At 48.3% G+C, this 18,883-nt stretch overlaps 1 protein-coding gene across 2 annotated transcripts; it reads left to right on the top strand.

Annotated features, from left to right (window-relative positions):
- Window positions 1-81: 81 nt before the first annotated feature.
- POFUT1 (protein O-fucosyltransferase 1) lies at window positions 82-14,524 on the top strand. Of its 2 annotated transcripts, XM_077832105.1 has the most exons (7): window positions 82-210; window positions 2,521-2,642; window positions 6,498-6,680; window positions 7,439-7,551; window positions 9,012-9,204; window positions 9,483-9,725; window positions 12,641-14,524. In XM_077832105.1, exons 1-7 carry the CDS (start codon window positions 108-110, stop codon window positions 12,827-12,829), a joined length of 1,146 nt encoding a protein of 381 aa, XP_077688231.1. In that variant the 5' UTR covers window positions 82-107; the 3' UTR covers window positions 12,830-14,524. The 2 variants fall into 2 exon arrangements, with proteins under 2 accessions (XP_077688231.1, XP_077688232.1); XM_077832106.1 differs by lacking the exon at window positions 7,439-7,551 and having other exon boundaries at window positions 9,012-9,098.
- The last annotated feature ends 4,359 nt before the right edge of the window (window positions 14,525-18,883 follow it).

The following is an 18,883-nucleotide window of genomic DNA, read 5'->3' as shown; positions in this document are numbered from 1 at the left end:
TCCTTCCGCCTCTATGGTGCCCTCCCCTCCCCCGGCCTAGAGCGCCCCTTCCGTCCCGGAGCCCGGTGCATGCCGGGATAGGCCTCCCGCCCCGCTGGTTCCGCGCGATGGTGGGGGCTCTCGGGCTCCGGCTCCTGCTGCTGCTGGCGAGCGCCGCGGCGGCGCCCGCCTGGGACCCCGCCGGTTACCTGCTCTATTGCCCCTGCATGGGTGAGACCTTCTCTGCGGGGCCCCCCGTGCGTCCCCCTCCCCGGGCCCCTGCCCCCAGAGCCGCCGCCGCCGCCCTCCCCCGTGCGTCCCCCTCCCCGGGCCCCTGCCCCCAGAGCCGCCGCCCTCCCCCGTGCGTCCCCCTCCCCGGGCCCCTGCCCCCAGAGCCGCCGCCCTCCCCCGTGCGTCCCCCTCCCCGGGCCCCTGCCCCCAGAGCCGCCGCCGCCGCCCTCCCCCGTGCGTCCCCCTCCCCGGGCCCCTGCCCCCAGAGGAGCCGCCGCCGCCCTCCCCCGTGCGTCCCCCTCCCCGGGCCCCTGCCCCCAGAGCCGCCGCCGCCCTCCCCCGTGCGTCCCCCTCCCCGGGCCCCTGCCCCCAGAGCCGCCGCCTGCCCCCAGAGCCGCCGCCCTCCCCCGTGCGTCCCCCTCCCCGGGCCCCTGCCCCCAGAGCCGCCGCCGCCGCCCTCCCCCGTGCGTCCCCCTCCCCGGGCCCCTGCCCCCAGAGGAGCCGCCGCCGCCCTCCCCCGTGCGTCCCCCTCCCCGGGCCCCTGCCCCCAGAGCCGCCGCCCCGCCCCCCCCCGTGCGTCCCCCTCCCCGGGCCCCTGCCCCCAGAGCCGCCGCCGCCCCCCCCCGTGCGTCCCCCTCCCCGGGCCCCTGCCCCCAGAGCCGCCGCCGCCCCCCCCCGTGCGTCCCCCTCCCCGGGCCCCTGCCCCCAGAGCCGCCGCCCCCCCCCTCGTGCGTCCCCCTCTCCGGACCCCTCCCCCCGGAGCCGCCGCCGGGCCCCTGCCCCCAGAGCCGCCGCCCCCCCCCCGTGCGTCCCCCTCCCCGGGCCCCTGCCCCCAGAGCCGCCGCCGCCCCCCCCCGTGCGTCCCCCTCCCCAGGCCCCTGCCCCTAGAGCCGCCGCCGCCCCCCCCGTGCGTCCCCCTCCCCAGGCCCCTGCCCCCAGAGCCGCCGCCGCCGCCCCCCCCCGTGCGTCCCCCTCCCCGGGCCCCTGCCCCCAGAGCCGCTGCGTCCCCCTCCCCGGGCCCCTGCCCCCAGAGCCGCTGCGTCCCCCTCCCCGGGCCCCTGCCCCCAGAGCCGCCGCCGCCCCCCCCCCCGTGCGTCCCCCTCTCCGGACCCCTCCCCCCGGAGCCGCCGCCGGGCCCCTGCCCCCAGAGCCGCCGCCCCCCCCCCGTGCGTCCCCCTCCCCGGGCCCCTGCCCCCAGAGCCGCCGCCGCCCCCCCCCGTGCGTCCCCCTCCCCAGGCCCCTGCCCCTAGAGCCGCCGCCGCCCCCCCCCGTGCGTCCCCCTCCCCAGGCCCCTGCCCCCAGAGCCGCCGCCGCCGCCCCCCCCCGTGCGTCCCCCTCCCCGGGCCCCTGCCCCCAGAGCCGCTGCGTCCCCCTCCCCGGGCCCCTGCCCCCAGAGCCGCTGCGTCCCCCTCCCCGGGCCCCTGCCCCCAGAGCCGCCGCCGCCCCCCCCCCCCCCCGTGCGTCCCCCTCTCCGGACCCCTCCCCCCGGAGCCGCCGCCGGGCCCCTGCCCCCAGAGCCGCCGCCCCCCCCCCCCCGTGCGTCCCCCTCCACGGGCCCCTGCCCCCAGAGCCGCCGCCGCCCCCCCCCGTGCGTCCCCCTCCCCAGGCCCCTGCCCCTAGAGCCGCCGCCGCCCCCCCCGTGCGTCCCCCTCTCCAGGCCCCTGCCCCCAGAGCCGCCGCCGCCGCCCCCCCCCGTGCGTCCCCCTCCCCGGGCCCCTGCCCCCAGAGCCGCTGCGTCCCCCTCCCCGGGCCCCTGCCCCCAGAGCCGCCGCCGCCCCCCCCCCCCCCGTGCGTCCCCCTCCCCAGGCCCCTGCCCCCAGAGCCGCCGCGCCCCCCCCCCCCTCGGGCCCCTGCCCCCCTGGGCCCCTGCCCCCCCAGACCCCTCTTGTGTCCCCACTCCTGGATCCTGCCCCCCACCCCCTCCGCGATTTCCCCCTTTCCAGGTTCCAGCCCCTTCGGAGCTCCCCCAGTGTCCGTCTCCCACTGGGGGCATTCTTTTCTCTTGCAATCAGACTTTCAGCCCCAGGGACTCAACTCCCCACATCCACTCTTCCTTCCTCCCTTCTCCCACCCCAACAGCCCCTCCTTGCATCACCCTTCACCCCTGCCCCTTTCCCACCTGGGCCTTCCCTCATCCCATCCTCAGCCTGCCGTGGGTCCCAGATCTCCCCCAGATCCCTGTAATTCCTGAAAACCGTCACTTTTTTGATGACCCAGAGATGGGGGAGGGCATGGAGTTGTAGTGAGTCTTTGTGGCAACATGGGCATCTCTGATTTGGCCAATAAATCCAGATCTTGACACTTTTTTAGGGAGATTTGGGAATCAGGCGGATCATTTCCTGGGCTCCTTGGCGTTTGCCAAGACTCTGAATCGTACCCTGGCTGTGCCTCCCTGGATTGAGTACCGACACCACAGGCCTCCCTATACTAATGTAAGTCCTGATCAGCCCATCAATACTTTGATGTTGAAACCATGAAAACGTGTCCCTCTCGCTGCTGGTGTGGTGCCATGTACGTTTGTAGTGCTACATGCATGTTCCTGATAAATACATTCAGCACAACTTAATATAACAACTGGGGCCAAACATGCTGAATGCTATACAGGCATAGAGGAAAAAATACCCTCTGCTCCAAATAATCTAATATGCTAGGGAGACAGGCTTCTACATAGCTATTTGTATATTTACATAATGGCTCTGGTTCTTGGCTTTGAACTGTGTGCTCCATGATGTACAAGACACAAAATAAAGACAGTCTCTGCTGCAGAGAGCTTGTGTTCTGGAAGAGAGAGGATGTGCTGGTGCACAATATATAAAGGGACTCCTGAGTTTGGTGATCTCAGACTAGCTCCCATTCCACAGATGTTGCATGACTCCGCTGGCACTAACTGACCCCATTATCGCCCGATTCAGCAGAGGGGCCAAGATTTGAATGGACTGTGGGGACTGAATTTCCATCATGCTGGTAGAAATGGTCCCTCCAGCTAAGGCACATTGCCAGGGCAATGTGGGGATTCTTGCCCTGTTGTTTGCATGCACCGAACCTGTTCTATGGATACCCGGAGGATTTTAGACTTTGGGGCTATTAAGTTAGCTCCTTTCACCACCAGTACGCTCTCTTGCACCAAAGATACTGAATGTGAATAAAAACATGGCATCTCACGGGTTGTTTTTTTAAAAGTCCCACGTGTCCTAGTTAACATAGGCAGTGTTCTCATGGGAAAACGTTATTAATGAGGGGTTTGTATCAGCTGCTGAACTCTGCATCCTTGTAACAGGGACCCAGTGCTACTTTTTATATAAGTATCACCCTGTTGTAAATGGGGTATAAAAGTCAAGATCATAACTAGTGATCACAGGGGTGCCTCTCACAAACCAACCTGGATGTTGATGCTGCATTTGATGATTCCATTAGTTGATGTTAAGGATACACACTGGTTATTTTCTCTTTATAGTAGCTTTGCCTTTATATAGTCCATTTCATCTGAACATGTCAAAGCACATTATAAACATTGAGCCACATAAATTACATAATAACTTTACACAGCTTTCCTATCTGTAAAATAGGGATAATACTGACGTGCTATACAAGGTTTAATCAGATACTGTTTGTAAGGGGCATTGGGGAAAAATGTAAGTGCCTATTCTTTATGTCTCTAGGTCTCAGCATGCCAGTGGTGGAGCTGGGAACCCAGGAGTCCTGACTTAAAGTCCCCTCTTCTAATCTCTAGATTAAAACTTTTTAAAACATAGTAAGAAAACTCAAAAAGTGCCTTAAAAACAGAGAACCAAAAAAGTGTCACTGTGGTTAATCAACAAAGTAGAAGAAGTGGAGAGAGGCAAAAAGGCACCCTTTAAAAAGTAGAAGTTAAATCCTAGCGAGGAAAATAGAAAGGAGCGTAAACTCTGGCAAGTGAAGTGTAAAAATACAATGAGGAGGCCAAAAAAGAATTTGAGGAACAGCTGGCCAAAGACTCAAAAAGTAATAGCAACATTTTTTTAAAGTATATCAGAAGCGGGAAGCCTGGTAAGCCACCCGTGGGGCCACTGGACGATCAAGATGCTAAAGGAGCCCTCAAGGATGATCGGGCCATTGCGGAGAAACTAAATGAATTCTTTGCATCAGTCTTCATGGCTGAGGATATGAGGGAAATTTCCAAACCTGAGTCATTTTTTTTAGGTGACAAATCTGAGGAACTGTCCCAGATTGAGATATCATTAGAGGAGGTTTCAGAACAAATTGATAAACTAAATGGTAATAAGTCACCAGGACCAGAGGGTATTTACCCAAGAGTTCTGAAGGAACTCAAAGGTGAAATTGCAGAGCCACTAACTGTCGTCTGTAACCTATCATTTAAATCAGCTTCTGTACCCAATGACTGGAGCATAGCTAATGTGATGCCAATTTTTAAAAAGGGCTCCAGAGGTGATCCCGGCAATTACAGGCCAGTAAGCCTGACTTCAGTACCAGGCAAACTGGTTGAAACTACAGTAAAGAACAAAATTGTCAGACACATAGATGAACATAATTTGTTGGGGAAGAGTCAACTTGGTTTTTGTAAAGGGAAATCATGCCTCACCAATCTACTAGAATCTACTAGTAGAATCTGCTCTTTTTTTGAGGGGGGTTAACAAGCATGTGGACAAGGTGGATCCAGTGGATATAGTGTACTTAAATTTTCAGAAAGCCTTTGACAAGGTCCCTCACCAAAGGCTCTTAAGCAAAGTAAGCTGTCATGGGATAAGAGGGAAGGTCCTCTCATGGATTGGTAACTCGTTAAAAGATAGGAAACAAAGGGTAGGAATAAATGGTCAGTTTTCAGAATGGAGAGAGGTAAATAGTGATGTCCCCCAGGAGTCTCCACTGGGACCAGTCCTATTCAACATATTCATAAATGATCTTGAAAAAGGGGTAAACAGTGAGGTGGCAAAATTTGCAGATGATACAAAACTACTCAAGATAGTTAAGTCCCAAACAGACTGCGAAGAGCTACAAAAGGATCTCACAAAACTGGGTGACTGGGCAACAAAATGGCAGATGAAACTCACCGTTGATAAATGCAAAGTAATACACATTGGAAAACATAATCCCAACTATACATATAAAATGATGGGGTCTAAAGTAGCTGTTACTAATCAAGAAAGAGATCTTGCAGTCATTGTGGATAGTTCTCTGAAAACGTCTACTCAATGTGCAGTGGCAGTCAAAAAAGTGAACAGAATGTTGGGAATCATTAAGAAAGGGATAGATAAAAAGACAGAAAATGATGTTGCCTCTCTATAAATCCATGGGACGCTCACATCTTGAATACTGTGTGCAGACGTGGTCGCACCATCTCAAAAAATATGTATTGGAATTGGACAAGGTTCAGAAAAGGGCAACAAAAACGATTAGGGGTATGGAATGGCTTCCATATGAGGAGAGATTAATAAGACTTGGACTTTTCAGCTTGGAGAAGAGATGACTAAGGGGGGCTATGACAGAGGTCTATAAATTCATGACTGGTGTGGAGAAAGTAAATAAGGAAGTGTTATTTACTCCTTGTAACACAAGAACTAGGGGCCACCCAATGAAATTAATAGGCAGCAGGTTTAAAACAAACAAAAGGAGATATGTCTTCACACAACGCATTCTCAACATGTGGAACTTGTTACCAGAGAATTTTGTGAAGGCCAAGACTATAACAGAGTTCAAAAAAGAACTAGATAAGTTCATGAAGGATAGGTCCATCAATGGCTATTACCCAGGATGGAGAGGGATGGTGTGCCTAGCCTCTGTTTGCTAGAAGCTGGGAATGGGCGACAAGGGATGGATCACTTGATGATTACCTGTTCTGTTCATTCCCTCTGGGGCATCTGGCATTGGCCACTGTTGGAAGACAGGATACTGGGCTAGATGGACCTTTGGTCTGACCCAGTATGGCCGTTCTTATGTAGGTAGCCATGTTTCCCCCCATCAAATTCTATAGAGTTGTGGATTCTAAAGCATTTGTTTACTTGGATCATAAGATGTCCTGAAAAAAGAAAAGGAGTACTTGTGGCACCTTAGAGACTAACCAATTTATTTGAGCATGAGCTTTCGTGAGCTACAGCTCACTTCATCAGATGCATACCGTGGAAACTGCAGCAGACTTTATATATACACAGAGAATATGAGCTATTCATCCTGCCATTACTGAATGAGTAAAAGCATACAGACGGCAGTGTTTTCTATTGATTTGAGTAGAGATTTAGCTGGAACTGACTTCCAATTGCACTATGAGTAGATCTAATTTCTCTCATTCACAGATGCATGTTTCCTACAAGGAATACTTCAAGCTGGAACCTCTCTTAGAATATCACCGGGTTATCAGCTTGGAGGACTTCATGAAGCAATTAGCACCCATTCACTGGCCCCCTGACAAGCGAGTGGCTTACTGCTTTGAAGTAGCAGCTCAGAGAAGCAGTGACAAAAGGACTTGTCCCATGAAGGTAATTGTCTCACTCCTGTTTTGCTAGCTTAGGTCAGAGGAATGATTGAGTCTGAGACTGGTATTTATTTGCTATTCTGGGACCTTCCTAAGGCTTGGTGTCCTAGATCACTGTACAGGGCACTTCTTCCCCTGCCTATCCCTTTGGGCATTGCATTCCAGATTATTCACTCTCCCGAGCATTTCAGGCACTCCATCCATGTGCTGCTTTTCCACTAGAACCCATCTGTGAGGTACTTACATTCAGGTCTGGTGGTGACAGTGAAGGGTTGGGAGTCAATAGGATTGTATGTTTAAGTGTGTATTTATCATATTCACAGTAACTATAATTTTAGGTAAAAACAAGACCTTAACCAAAAAAAGCAGGTATTCCACTGGCCTTTTACCCAGATATCACATCCACACAGCAATTATCCCCAACTGATTTTAAAAGTCCGGCTCCTTCAGGACAAACGGTCACTGGGCACCAGACCCCTGTTACTTGATATATTTTAGGACAGCTTTTGGAATAGTCTTTTATTTTAATACAGGGGTCTCCTCAGTTTATCTGCTCCTTCCCAGCAAGTTGTTAGATGGTAAGCATACCAGACTGCCATCAACCCCCTGGTAAGCTTGTCTTTCTGTTGCAGAATTCTGGCTGCAGACCTCTCCAGGTCCTCCACTTTTTAGATTCCAGCTCTAAGGGCAGGTATCCTGTTAACTGCACGTGCCCAGGGCTCCATGTGCTGTGGTGAATGAGCAGCTATCTTTGTTTTGCAGGATGGAAATCCCTTTGGTCCATTTTGGGATCAATTCAACGTGGACTTCAATAGGTCTGAGCTCTTCGGGGGCATTTCCTTCAGTCTGTCTTACAAGGACCACTGGATCCAAAGGTAGCAAGAGCCTGGGGAAGCCGTGCACCATGGTGGAGTAGCGATGCCAATAGCTGAACTTGTGTAGGCACTTGGAGTGGCTCTCTCAGGGACACGCTCGCTCTGGTCACACCATAGAGCCCTGATGTCATTTGGGACGGCTTGAAGTGATAGTTTAACATTTCAGTTAGGAGTGTGTAACCTTGAGACAAAAACCTTGAAGCCGTTGCCATGGTCAGTTGGCCCAACGCTGTGTTCCTATTCACAGTATTAGGTGTGAAGTATGTAAGGCTGAGCGACTTGCCAGCCTGTAAGTGATAACGTTTAACTACCGTGTTTATTGGCTGAGTCTTTAGTTGCTCTTCAGAAGTAAATCAGAAATAATTCAGGTCTCAGCTGATGAACAAAGATCACACTACACTAAACTTCTGTCCAATGTCTTCCTGTTATCAGAGCCACAAGTGGCCTAATATTTATTACTGCAGTGGGCCTGTGCATCAGAACTACTTTAACTTGGAGTGAGAAACACTAAAGAGTACTTATAACTGATCCACTGCCATGAATGTCAAGGCTGTCTTATCATTGTTCTGTCCCTCAAATTGCATTAATTCACTTCTGATTTACTGTTGAGTCTGAGGTAAAAAGCAGTGTCTTGACACTATGAGTTGTGAAAAATTCATATGCTGAAATGGTGAAGATTCATTTTTTCTGACAGCAAGAGTGATAGGCACTGTTATATTTCAGTTTGCATGATGATTTCCATTCTAATCCACTGTATAAAAAAGTACTTTTTATACCAAGCTCATAAAGTGCACAGCTAAGGATGGCTACACTGTCGATGTAGGGCTAACTAGCTATGCACTGAAACTTGTAGTGCAGGAGTGGAGGCTAGGGTTCAGTTCCTACATCTCTCATGTGGTTGTTCTAAGGTGCACACAGGCTAGACTCCTCCTTGCACCTCTGAAGCCCACAAGATGGGAAGAGTAGGAATTTCTCTAGGGAGAGCTGGCCAGAGCTTGCAAGGGCAATGAATGGGGATGAGGTATGGAGAGACCCAAGGACAAGTGAGAGAACTGCAAGGATGGTGAGGGTGAGAAGGCATTTTGTTCTTGAGAATGTCAGTGATCATGTAATTAACAACTGAATCCTAATGCATGTACCCAAAGGGGTGGAGTTAAAATCATTCAGGCAGCTCTAATTTTGGAAATTCTTGATTATGAGTGGCTATCCATGTAATCTCTTCATAGTTTTTAGTCTGGAATTACACCTACTGCTTGAACAACTTGTTTGGTTGTTGGTTCACTGGACTTCTATAATGCAGGATTGCTCAGTTCTTTCCATTCCATGGAGTAACTGTCTTTTCTGATTTACCCTGGCACTCTGACAAGGCCAAAAGATTTCCTGCATACCTGTTTCTTTTTCCTTCTCTTTCCCAGATATGCTGAAAACATATGGAGCTCCTGTCTTGTTTCTCCTTCCAGGTTTCCACCATCAGAGCACCCTGTTCTTGCCCTACCTGGAGCTCCAGCCCAGTTTCCAGTCTTAGAGGAGCATCGGCCTCTGCACAAGTATGTTGTGTGGTCTGATGAGATGGTGCAGAAGGGAGAGGCCTATATTCATTCTCTCCTGGTTAGACCCTATGTAGGAATTCATCTGCGGATCGGCTCTGACTGGGTATGACTCTTATGCTCTTACATAGATTTCAGTGGGTCTGGTGCAGGCAGCCAGTGTCATCACCACACAACTGGACTGGCAGCCACCATCCCTATAGAAAGTATACTAAAAGAGAAACAGAGGAGCACTGATGTGGTCAGTCATTCTGAGATGAGTCTAAACCTAGTTTGCACTCAATAACTGGCTGTGTTTATATACTAGAAATGCTGGCTGTGTTGGAGTCAGTTCTTAGCTGTTGTCGTTCACATATGGCATTCTCTCTTTTTGTCCCCTAATAGAAGAATGCATGTAAAATGCTGAAGGATGGGACAGCTGGATCACACTTCATGGCTTCGCCACAGTGCGTGGGCTATGACCGAAACAATGCTGTGCCTCTCACAATGGACATGTGCCTGCCAGACCTGAAGGAGATCAAGCGTGCACTCAAGCTCTGGGTGAAGACTGTGGAAGCTATGTCTGTCTACATTGCCACTGATTCTGAGCCCTACACTACAGAAATACAGCAGCTTTTCAAAGGAAAGGTAAGTCTTTCAGACTCTCAGACTGACAGGACTGCTCTATCACAGAATCATAGAATATCAGGGTTGGAAGGGACCTCAGGAGGTCATCTAGTCCAACCCCCCACTCAAAGCAGGACCAATCCCTAATTTTTTCTCCAGATCCCTAAATGGCCCCCTCAAGGATTGAACTCACAACCCTGGGGTTAGCAGGCCAGTGCTCAAACCACTGAGCTATCCTTCCTCCCCTCCCCCCGATACCAGGGTTGGAAGGGACCTGAGGAGGTCATCTAGCCTAACCCCCTGCTCAGAGCAGGACCAATCCCCAATTTTTGCCCCAGATCCCAAATGGCCCTCTCAAGGATTGAACTCACAACCCTGGGTTTATCAGGCCAATGCTCAAACCACTGAGCTATCCCCTCTGGCTAGTGCAACACCTGCTGCTGCTGCAGCATGCTCTGGACATTTGATTGTCTCGTGTGTGTTCAGTGAAATTAAGACTGACTGATTAACAGATGTCAGGAAATACTTTGTGCCCTGGTGCTGCACTAAAATTGAGGTAGATAGTTTAGTGAGTGTCAAAGGATTGGATGTTTATTGGCTTGATCCTTTGAGGTTCTGAGTGTCATAAGAATTTGAACGCTCAGAACCTTGCAGACTTGGGTCCTATATAAATAACCCTAACATTTTAACAATCCCAGCACTCTCCCCTTTCCCATCAGTTGGGGTGGGGTACATCAGTTTTCACCCAGGCATTGTCCCTGGGCAGTGGAGCCCTAGCCCACATCTTAATGTAGTGGGAGAAATTGATGAGATATATTAGAAAAAAGACGTTTGGGAGGAACAGAAAATATGGTAGCACAGATATTTTCCACCCTGGCTAGTAGGTTTACTACTTGGGCTAATAAGTGTCAGGTAAAATTTCCAAGTCCTTCTAGTTTAGATCAGTGTGAACTTCAGGGACTGCTAACCTTCATATTAGGAAAGTTAATTACTGGTACATGGAATGAGAAGTGGGCTTTACCCACAGCAACAATATTAAAGTACTAAGGGTCCTTTGAAGAATTCAGCTTCCTCCAGAACTAAAAGATCCAGTCCTGTGTGTTGGCAAGGACTTGAGCTGAATTGAGATGCCTATGTAATAACAAAAAGAATGAGGAGTACTTGTGGCACCTTAGAGACTAACAAATTTATTTGAGCATAAGCTTTCATGGGCTAAAACCCACTTCATCGGATGCACGCAGTGGAAAATACAGTAGGGAGATATATATTGTGACAGGGTCGGGCCAGATGGCTACAAGAGAGTAATAGAAGACAGATATATTAGCCCCAGGTTAAGTAGGTCCCTTTTCCCTGGGTAAGGTAACAGGGAAGGTTTTTTTGAACAATCAGGAACCTTCTGGAGACAATTAAGACAGAGAGGCTGATTAGAACACCTGCAGCCAATCAAGAAGCTGTTAGAATCAATTAAGGCAGGCTAATCAGGGCACCTGGGTTTAAAAAGGAGCTCACTTCAGTTTGTGGTGCACATGTGAGGGGCTGGGAGCGAGAACACGGACTGTTGGAAGACTGAGGAGTACAAGCATTATCAGACACCAGGAGGAAGGACCTATGGTGAGAATAAAGAAGGTGTTGGAAGGAGGCCATGGGGAAGTAGCCCAGGGAGTTGTAGCTGTCGCACAGCTGTTCCAGGAGGCACTCTAGATAGCTGCATTCCACAGGGCCCAGGGCTGGAACCCGGAGTAGAGGGCGGGCCCGGGTTCCCCCCAAACCTCCCAACTCCTGGTCAGACACAGGAGGAGTCGACCTGGACTGTGGGTTCAGAAAAACGGCCAAGCTGAGGGCTGCTGTGAAGCTCCAAGGCGAGCAAATCCGCCAGTAAGCGCAAGACCCACCAAGGTAGAGGAGGAACTTTGTCACAACACACACACACACACACACACCCCCGAAGCAAATACTCACCAGCAACCACACACCAAAAACACTAACCCAGGAACCTGTCCTTGCAACAAAGCCCGTTGCCAACTCTGTCCACATATCTATACAGGGGACACCATCATAGGACCTAATCACATCAGCCACACTATCAGAGGCTCGTTCACCTGCACATCTACCAATGTGATATATGGCATCATGTGCCAGCAATGCCCCTCTGCCATGTACATTGGCCAAACTGGACAGTCTCTATGTAAAAGAATAAATGGACGCAAATCAGACGTCAAGAATTATAACATTCAAAAACCAGTCGGAGAACACTTCGATCTCTCTGGTCACTCGATTACAGACCGAAAAGTGGTAATACCACAACAAAAAGACTTCAAAAACAGACTCTGAGAGACTGCTGAATTGGAATTAATTTGCAAACTGGACACCATTAAATTAGGCTTGAATAAAGACTGGGAGTTGATGGGTCATTACACAAAGTTAAAATTATTTCCCCATGCTTATTTTTCCCCCGACTGTTACTCACACCTTCTTGTCAACTGTTGGAAACGGGCCATCCTGATTATCACTACAAAAGGTTTTTTTCTCCTGCTGATAATAGCCCACCTTAACTGATCACTCTTGTTATAGTGGGTATGGCAATATCCATTTTTTCATGTTCACTCGTGTGTATATCTTCCTACTGTATTTTCCACTGCATGCATCCAATGAAGTGGGTTTCAGCCCACAAAAGCTTGTGCTCAGATAAATGTGTTAGTCTCTAAGGTGCCACAAGTCCCCCTGTTCTTTTTGCGGATACAGACCAACGCGGCTCCCACTCTGAAACCTGTCACTATGTAATACTAGTACTTGCTGGAGCCTTTGAAAGGGGAAGTTTAGATTGATTCCAGTTTGTATCCATTTGCTATGTTACGGCCAGGACTCTTCTGCTCTGGGACTATCTATTCTGTACAGTGATGTCTGGATTAACTTGTTCTTCCCCTTTCACTTTGCAGATCAAAGTGGTGAATTTGCAGCCCGAAGTGGCCCAGTTAGACTTGTATGTCCTTGGCCAATCTGACCATTTTATTGGGAACTGTGTCTCTTCATTTACTGCCTTTGTGAAACGAGAACGTGATGTGCATGGGCAGTCCTCCTCATTTTTTGGCATGGACCACCCTCCAAGGCTGCGGGATGAATTCTGATCAGGAGAGGAAGAGGCAGATTTTGATTGTTCTTGTAGCTCTGAACACTAGTGCACTGTCAGCAGACGCACCATGATAAAAATGTCATCTTAGGACATTTAGTTCCACTATGACAGGCCTGTCCCCAGTAATTCCATGATGCCAGCATAAGATTAGAAATAGAAAGTGAATTTTAAACCATGGGGTGACCTCTTGTAGGAAACCTTCCATTTTCATTATTTGGGATTTATCAGCCATCACAATCTGATCACGGCTCATATTCCCCTCTCTTCATTTCCCATATCTTATTGTTTCTCCTGCAAGTGCTGGGAAGCATCTTGTGATGCACCTTGGATGACAGTTGCTCAAGAAGTGCGAACTAGTATTACAAGGGAGCATGGTCCATGAAAAGGAATGTTGCCTAAAGCTGAGAACTGAGCATCAGAAGATCTGAGTTTTATTTCGAGGACTGCTGCTGTCTGATATGGGCAAGTCACCTCTGTGCCTCAGTTTCCCATCTGTAAAATGGGTTTAATACTTCTACCTCCCCAGAGTGTTGAGACCAAATTTAATAATGTCTGTAAATTACTTTGAGATCTCCAAAGGGTGCTGCAGAAGTATGGCGATGTTATATTATAATGACGCAGTTGTCTGTTTAGTACCTGCACTGACCAGGGCACACAGAACACTGATGGAGGCAATCTCCTTTAGCTTGTCATGGGCTGGTGTTTTATGATTTCATAGCTGTTCTCTCTTGCTCTGAGAGGGGGATTATGATATTCAGTCACAGGGACCTGTGGAGATCAGTAAATATTAGAAGCTAATATTTTTAAATGAAACTGAAATTTTAAAATAACCTCAATAAAGCATTAGGAGGCGGTATGGTGGGCTTTTATGCCATGTAGGTTTGTGATAAGGGTTTTTCTGCATTTTCTCACAAAGGGCCCTCTCCATTGACAGCAAAATCTGGTCCACAGTGATTGTTCCCATTAAATTGATTAGGGACATTGTTCCTTTGCAGTGAGATGCTAACAGAAACCTGGATTAAGACTTTTGACCAGTTCAGTTTAATTTTGCATGGGTGACTGTGATGATCCACATCACTATGTCTGCATGTAACAGCCTTGATTGGACTAAGGCCTCTTGTTACTCCTGTGGCTGTTTGTAAATGATTGAGTTTTGGCACTCACTCCCTTTTCGATACTGATTAGTTGTATAGCTAGGGCTTGCATCTGGGGAACTCTCTCATATCTGAGCATTTTTCTTTGGTTTAATACTCTGTCTCCCCTTATTTGTGTTCCTGTGGCTTATAGTGAATGTCAGAGGAGTTGAGGCCCATGTTAAATTGGCTAACGAAGGTGTTGTGTCAATATACACTAGCCTCGTGCTTTTCAGTGCTAACTTTCAAAAATGTGTCCGATTTGGTCACTTCAGTGGTGCTAACTGTGAGCAGGTTTTAGGCTAGCTGGGGATTTATGTAACTTTGGAAGCTCATAAACCTAAGCAGTTTAGATCCATCAGTATTTTCCTCCAATTTATGGTGGTATTGAAAGATGCAATAAAAGGCTGCATTGATTAGGAATGGCGAATGATTGAGACTGATTACTGAGATTTGAAAAATATCATGGTTTAGAAGATGTATTTTGACTTAAGGAGCATTGAAAAGAAAATATTTTTTTGTATTTTTTTTCATAATAAAAAACACTATGAAATTTATCTTTGTCTTGAGTGTTTCAAAGCTTACCGATTCCCCTTCTCCACAGTTCGGATTAACATTTGGCTGTAGTTCTGCCCAGATCAATTTACTCTAAGGCTGTCAAATCTTTTTTAAAAATATAAATACAAATCGCTACAAAGGTCAATCAGTACTGTCATCTCACTTCAGTTAGGAATATCCAAAAATATAAGAACAGCCTTATTGGGTCAGACCATGGTCCATCTAGCCCAGTATCCTGTGCCTGACAGTGGTCCATATCTGAGCTTCAGGGGGAGTGTACAGAACAGGGCAATTCTGGAGTTATCTACCCCTGGCTTCTGGCATTCAGAGGTTTAGGGTTGCCCCAAGCTTGGGGTTGTCCCCCTGACCATCTTGGCTAATAGCCAGTGATGGACCTATCCTCCATGAACTTATCCAGTTATTTTTTGAACCCAGTTATGCTTTTGGCTATCAGAACATCCTATGGCACTGAGTTCCATGGGAGTTGTGCTTTGTGTGAAAAAGTACGTCCTCTTGTTTGTATTAAACCTGATGCCTATTCATTTAAGAGTGTTACCCGTTTTTTGTATTGGGTGAAAGGGTAAATAACACTTCTCTATTCACTTTTTCCACACCATTCATGATTTTATAGCCCTTAATCAGATTCTCCCTTAGTCATCTCTTTTCTAAAATGAACAGCCCTAATCTTCTGTTGTAGCTGCACTTTAGGGGGTCAGATGTTAATATAACAGTGCTACCCCCGTCACTTGGTATAATGGTTCAGTCCAGTCAGAAGGACGATGCTACACTGCTTTTGGAGTTTCAGAGTAGCAGCCGTGTTAGTCTGTATCCACAAAAGAACAGGAGGACTTGTGGCACCTTAGAGACTAACAAATTTAATTGAGCATAAGCTTTTGTGAGCTACAGCTCACTTCATCGGATGCGTTCAGTGGAAAATACAGTGGGGAGACTTATATACACAGAGAACTTGAAACAATGGGTGTTACCCTCCACACTGTAACCAGAGTGATCAGATAAGGTGAGCTATTACCATCGGGGGGCGGGGGACCTTTTCTAGTGATAATCAAGGTGGGCCATTTCCAGCAGTTGACAAGAACATGTGAGGAATGGGGGTGGGGGGAATAAGTATGGGGCAGTCGTTTTACTTTGTGTAATGACACATCCACTCTCAGTCTTTATTCAAGCCTAATTTAAATGTATCCAGTTTGCAAATTAATTCCAATTCAGCAGTCTCTCGGAGTCTGTTTTTGAAGTTTTTTTGTTGAAGAATTGGCACTTTTAGGTCTGTAATTGATGACCAGAGAGATTGAAGTGTTCTCCGACTGGTTTTTGAATGTTATAATTCTTGACGTTTGATTTGTGTCCATTTATTCTTTTACGTAGAGACTGTCCGGTTTGGCCAATGTACATGGCCGAGGGGCAGTGCTGGCACATGATGCCATGTATCACATTGGTAGATGTGCAGGTGAACAAGCCTCTGATAGTGTGGCTGATGTGATTAGGTCCTATGATGGTGTCCCCTGAATAGATATGTGGACACAGTTAACAACGGGCTTTGTTGCAAGGATAGGTTCCTGGGTTAGTGGTTCTGTTGTGTGGTGTGTGGTTGCCGGTGAGTATTTGCATCAGGTTGGGGAGCTGTCTGTAAGCAAGGACTGGCCTGTCTCCCAAGATCTGTGAGAGTGATGGATCGTCCTTCAGGATAGGTTGTAGATCCTTGATGATGCATTGGAGAGGTTTTAGTTGGGGGCTGAAGGTGATGGCTAGTGGCGTTTTGTTACTTTCTTTGTTGGGCCTGTCCTGGAGTAGGTGACTTCTGGGTACTCTTCTGGCTCTGTCAATCCGTTTCTTCACTTCAGCAGGTGGGTACTGTAGTTGTAAGAACTCTTGATAGAGATCTTGTAGGTGTCTGTCTCTGTCTGAGGGGTTGGAGCAAATGCAGTTGTATTGTAGAGCTTGGCTGTAGACAGTGGATTGTGTGGTGTGGTCTGGATGAAAGCTGGAGGCATGTAGGTAGGCATAGTGGGGAGTGATCATTAGTTAAAACACACAAGTTGATGGAACCTTATAAATTAACTTCAGTCAAATATCTTATAATTCCAAACCGCAACCTTTACATTATTTTTTTGAGAATAGTACCGGGGGTAGCCGTGTTAGTCTGTGGACTTCTTGTTGTTTTTTTGAGAATGAATACTTCTGCCCATATTTGTATTTCCATAACTGCCTACAATGCAGAGGGGTTTTTTAAATTATTTTTCTATAGTATGTGGTACTGTCCATATTTGGATAGAGCACACTGGACCAAATGGACTTCTGGTCTGATCTAGTATGGTAATTCTGGTGTCTACTCCAGAATTTGTTCTGGTATTTGTTTGGTATTTGTTCTGCAGCAGACTGCAACAGAGAACAATTTGCTTCTCAAATATAAATTACAAAACAAAAATGAAAAAAATAGTATCTGGCTAGCAAATTTGATTTGTAGGGAAGATTTTACAAAATAAAAAATGGCCTGCTGTACTACTAATATACACAACTGGGGCTTGATTTGTCTGGATAGTAATAAACTCACATTTGTTCTAAAACACGGGTTAATTTGCACAAATTCAGAACTCTCTCCTTCCTCACATACATGCTCACTATTTCTCCTATAGAAACTAAGCTGGAAAATTATAGAAGAGCTGAAGTTAAAAGAATGTATTTCTCTTCTTGGGACCAGGAAACTATCCTTTACCCTTGAAACTCTCAACTAGACAAATCTGTATTGTGTACACACACAGATACTGCTGCCCAACATTTATCACACAACCATCTAAGGAATGCAAAAACAGTAACATAAGAAAATAAAGAGAATCTAAACCAAATTTTCTAGAGCCATTACACAGCAATAAAAGACATTTGGCTAGTCAACCAGTGAGCCCTTAAACCAGGGGTGGGCAAACTTTTTGGCCCGAGGGCCACATCTGGAAATAGAAGTTGTATGGTGGGCTATGAATGCTCAGAAAATTGGGGTTGGGGTGCAGGAGGGGGTGAGGCCTGTTAGGATATAGATATTCAGGCCTGTCGGTAAAGGCCTGTACTCAAAGAATTTAGGTGTATTCTTATCACTTGGCTAGTTATAGAGGTATAAAAGAAAGAATCAAAATCACTGTCTGCCGGTGTAAGGTCCTTCTCTTACTGTGACAGTCTGAGGCCCTGTTCTTAGGCTAAGGCCTTTGGCTAAGCAGCAGAGACAGCCATAAACTGGGAAGCCAAGGGTCACATCCTTACATTCCAAACTAGTCACATTGAAAGAAGGTGCTATTGGGCTGTTAGGAATACAATCCTGTCCTGATAATGCCTATCGCCTCCAGAGAAAGGGAAGTGCCTAGAAGATGTAAAAGGAAACTTAATTTGATAGCATCCTGTCTGGCAAGAACTCACTTATCAATAGCTGGGATGTGAAATCCTCACTTCTGTATTGTTTTGTCATTATAGTTCCCACTTTGCTATTGTTTGTCTGTATAATCTCTGTCTGGTTCTGTGATTGTTCCTGTCTGCTGTATAATTAATTTTGCTGGGTGTAAACTAATTAAGGTGGTGGGATATAATTGTTACATAATCATGTTACAATATGTTAGGATTGGTTAGTTAAATTTCAGGAAAATGATTGGTTAAGGTATAGCTAAGCAGAACTCAAGTTTTATTATATAGTCTGCAGTCAATCAGGAAGTGAGAGGGTGGGGGGGGAAATGGGAACAGGGAATGGGGGTAAGGAAATTGGAATCATGTTTTGCTAAAGGGGGAAATGGGAACAGGGAATGGGAGTGGGGAAATTGGAATCATGTTTTGCTAAGGGCAGGAATGGGAACAGGGACACAGGTGTAAGGCTCTGTGGTGTCAGAGCTGGGAAGGAGGATACTAAGGAAGGAAACTGGAATCATGCTTCGTGGAAGTTCACCCCAATAAACATCAAATTGTTTGCACCTTTGGACTTCGGGTATTGTTGCTCTCTGTTCATGCAAGAAGGACCAGGGAAGTAAGTGGGTGAAGGAATAAGCCCCCTAACAAGGCCTTCAGGGTGGGGCCAGAAATTATGAGTTCAGGATGAGGGAGGGGCTCCAGGCTGGGACGCGGGAGTAGGGTGCAGGCTCTGGATTGGGGATGAGGACTTTAGGGTATAGGAGGGTGCTCTGGGCTGGGACCAAGGGGTTCGGCGTGTGGGAGGGGGATCAGGGCTGAAGCAGGGTGTTGGAGCGTGGGGAGAGGCTCAGGGGTGCAGGCTCCGGGCGGCACTTACCTCAAGCAGCTCCTGGAAGCAGCGGCCATGTCCACACTCCAGCTCCTACATGGAGCCACGCCGAGGTGGCTCTGCATGCTGC

The sequence above is a fragment of the Eretmochelys imbricata genome, chromosome 13, assembly GCF_965152235.1.
Source record: "Eretmochelys imbricata isolate rEreImb1 chromosome 13, rEreImb1.hap1, whole genome shotgun sequence".
NCBI classification, from domain to species: domain Eukaryota; kingdom Metazoa; phylum Chordata; order Testudines; family Cheloniidae; genus Eretmochelys; species Eretmochelys imbricata.
Note: the sequence above shows the minus strand (reverse complement) of the source record. Positions and strands in the feature narration are given on the sequence as shown.

Bases quoted from the DNA above. Each gene is read 5' to 3' on its own strand.
- POFUT1 (XM_077832105.1), top strand. From the start codon at position 108: ATGGTGGGGGCTCTCGGGCTCCGGCTCCTGCTGCTGCTGGCGAGCGCC. The intron at 2,643-6,497 runs GTAAGTCCTGAT...TCTCATTCACAG, and splicing joins ACAGGCCTCCCTATACTAAT to ATGCATGTTTCCTACAAGGA. The intron at 6,681-7,438 runs GTAATTGTCTCA...TTTGTTTTGCAG, and splicing joins AAAGGACTTGTCCCATGAAG to GATGGAAATCCCTTTGGTCC.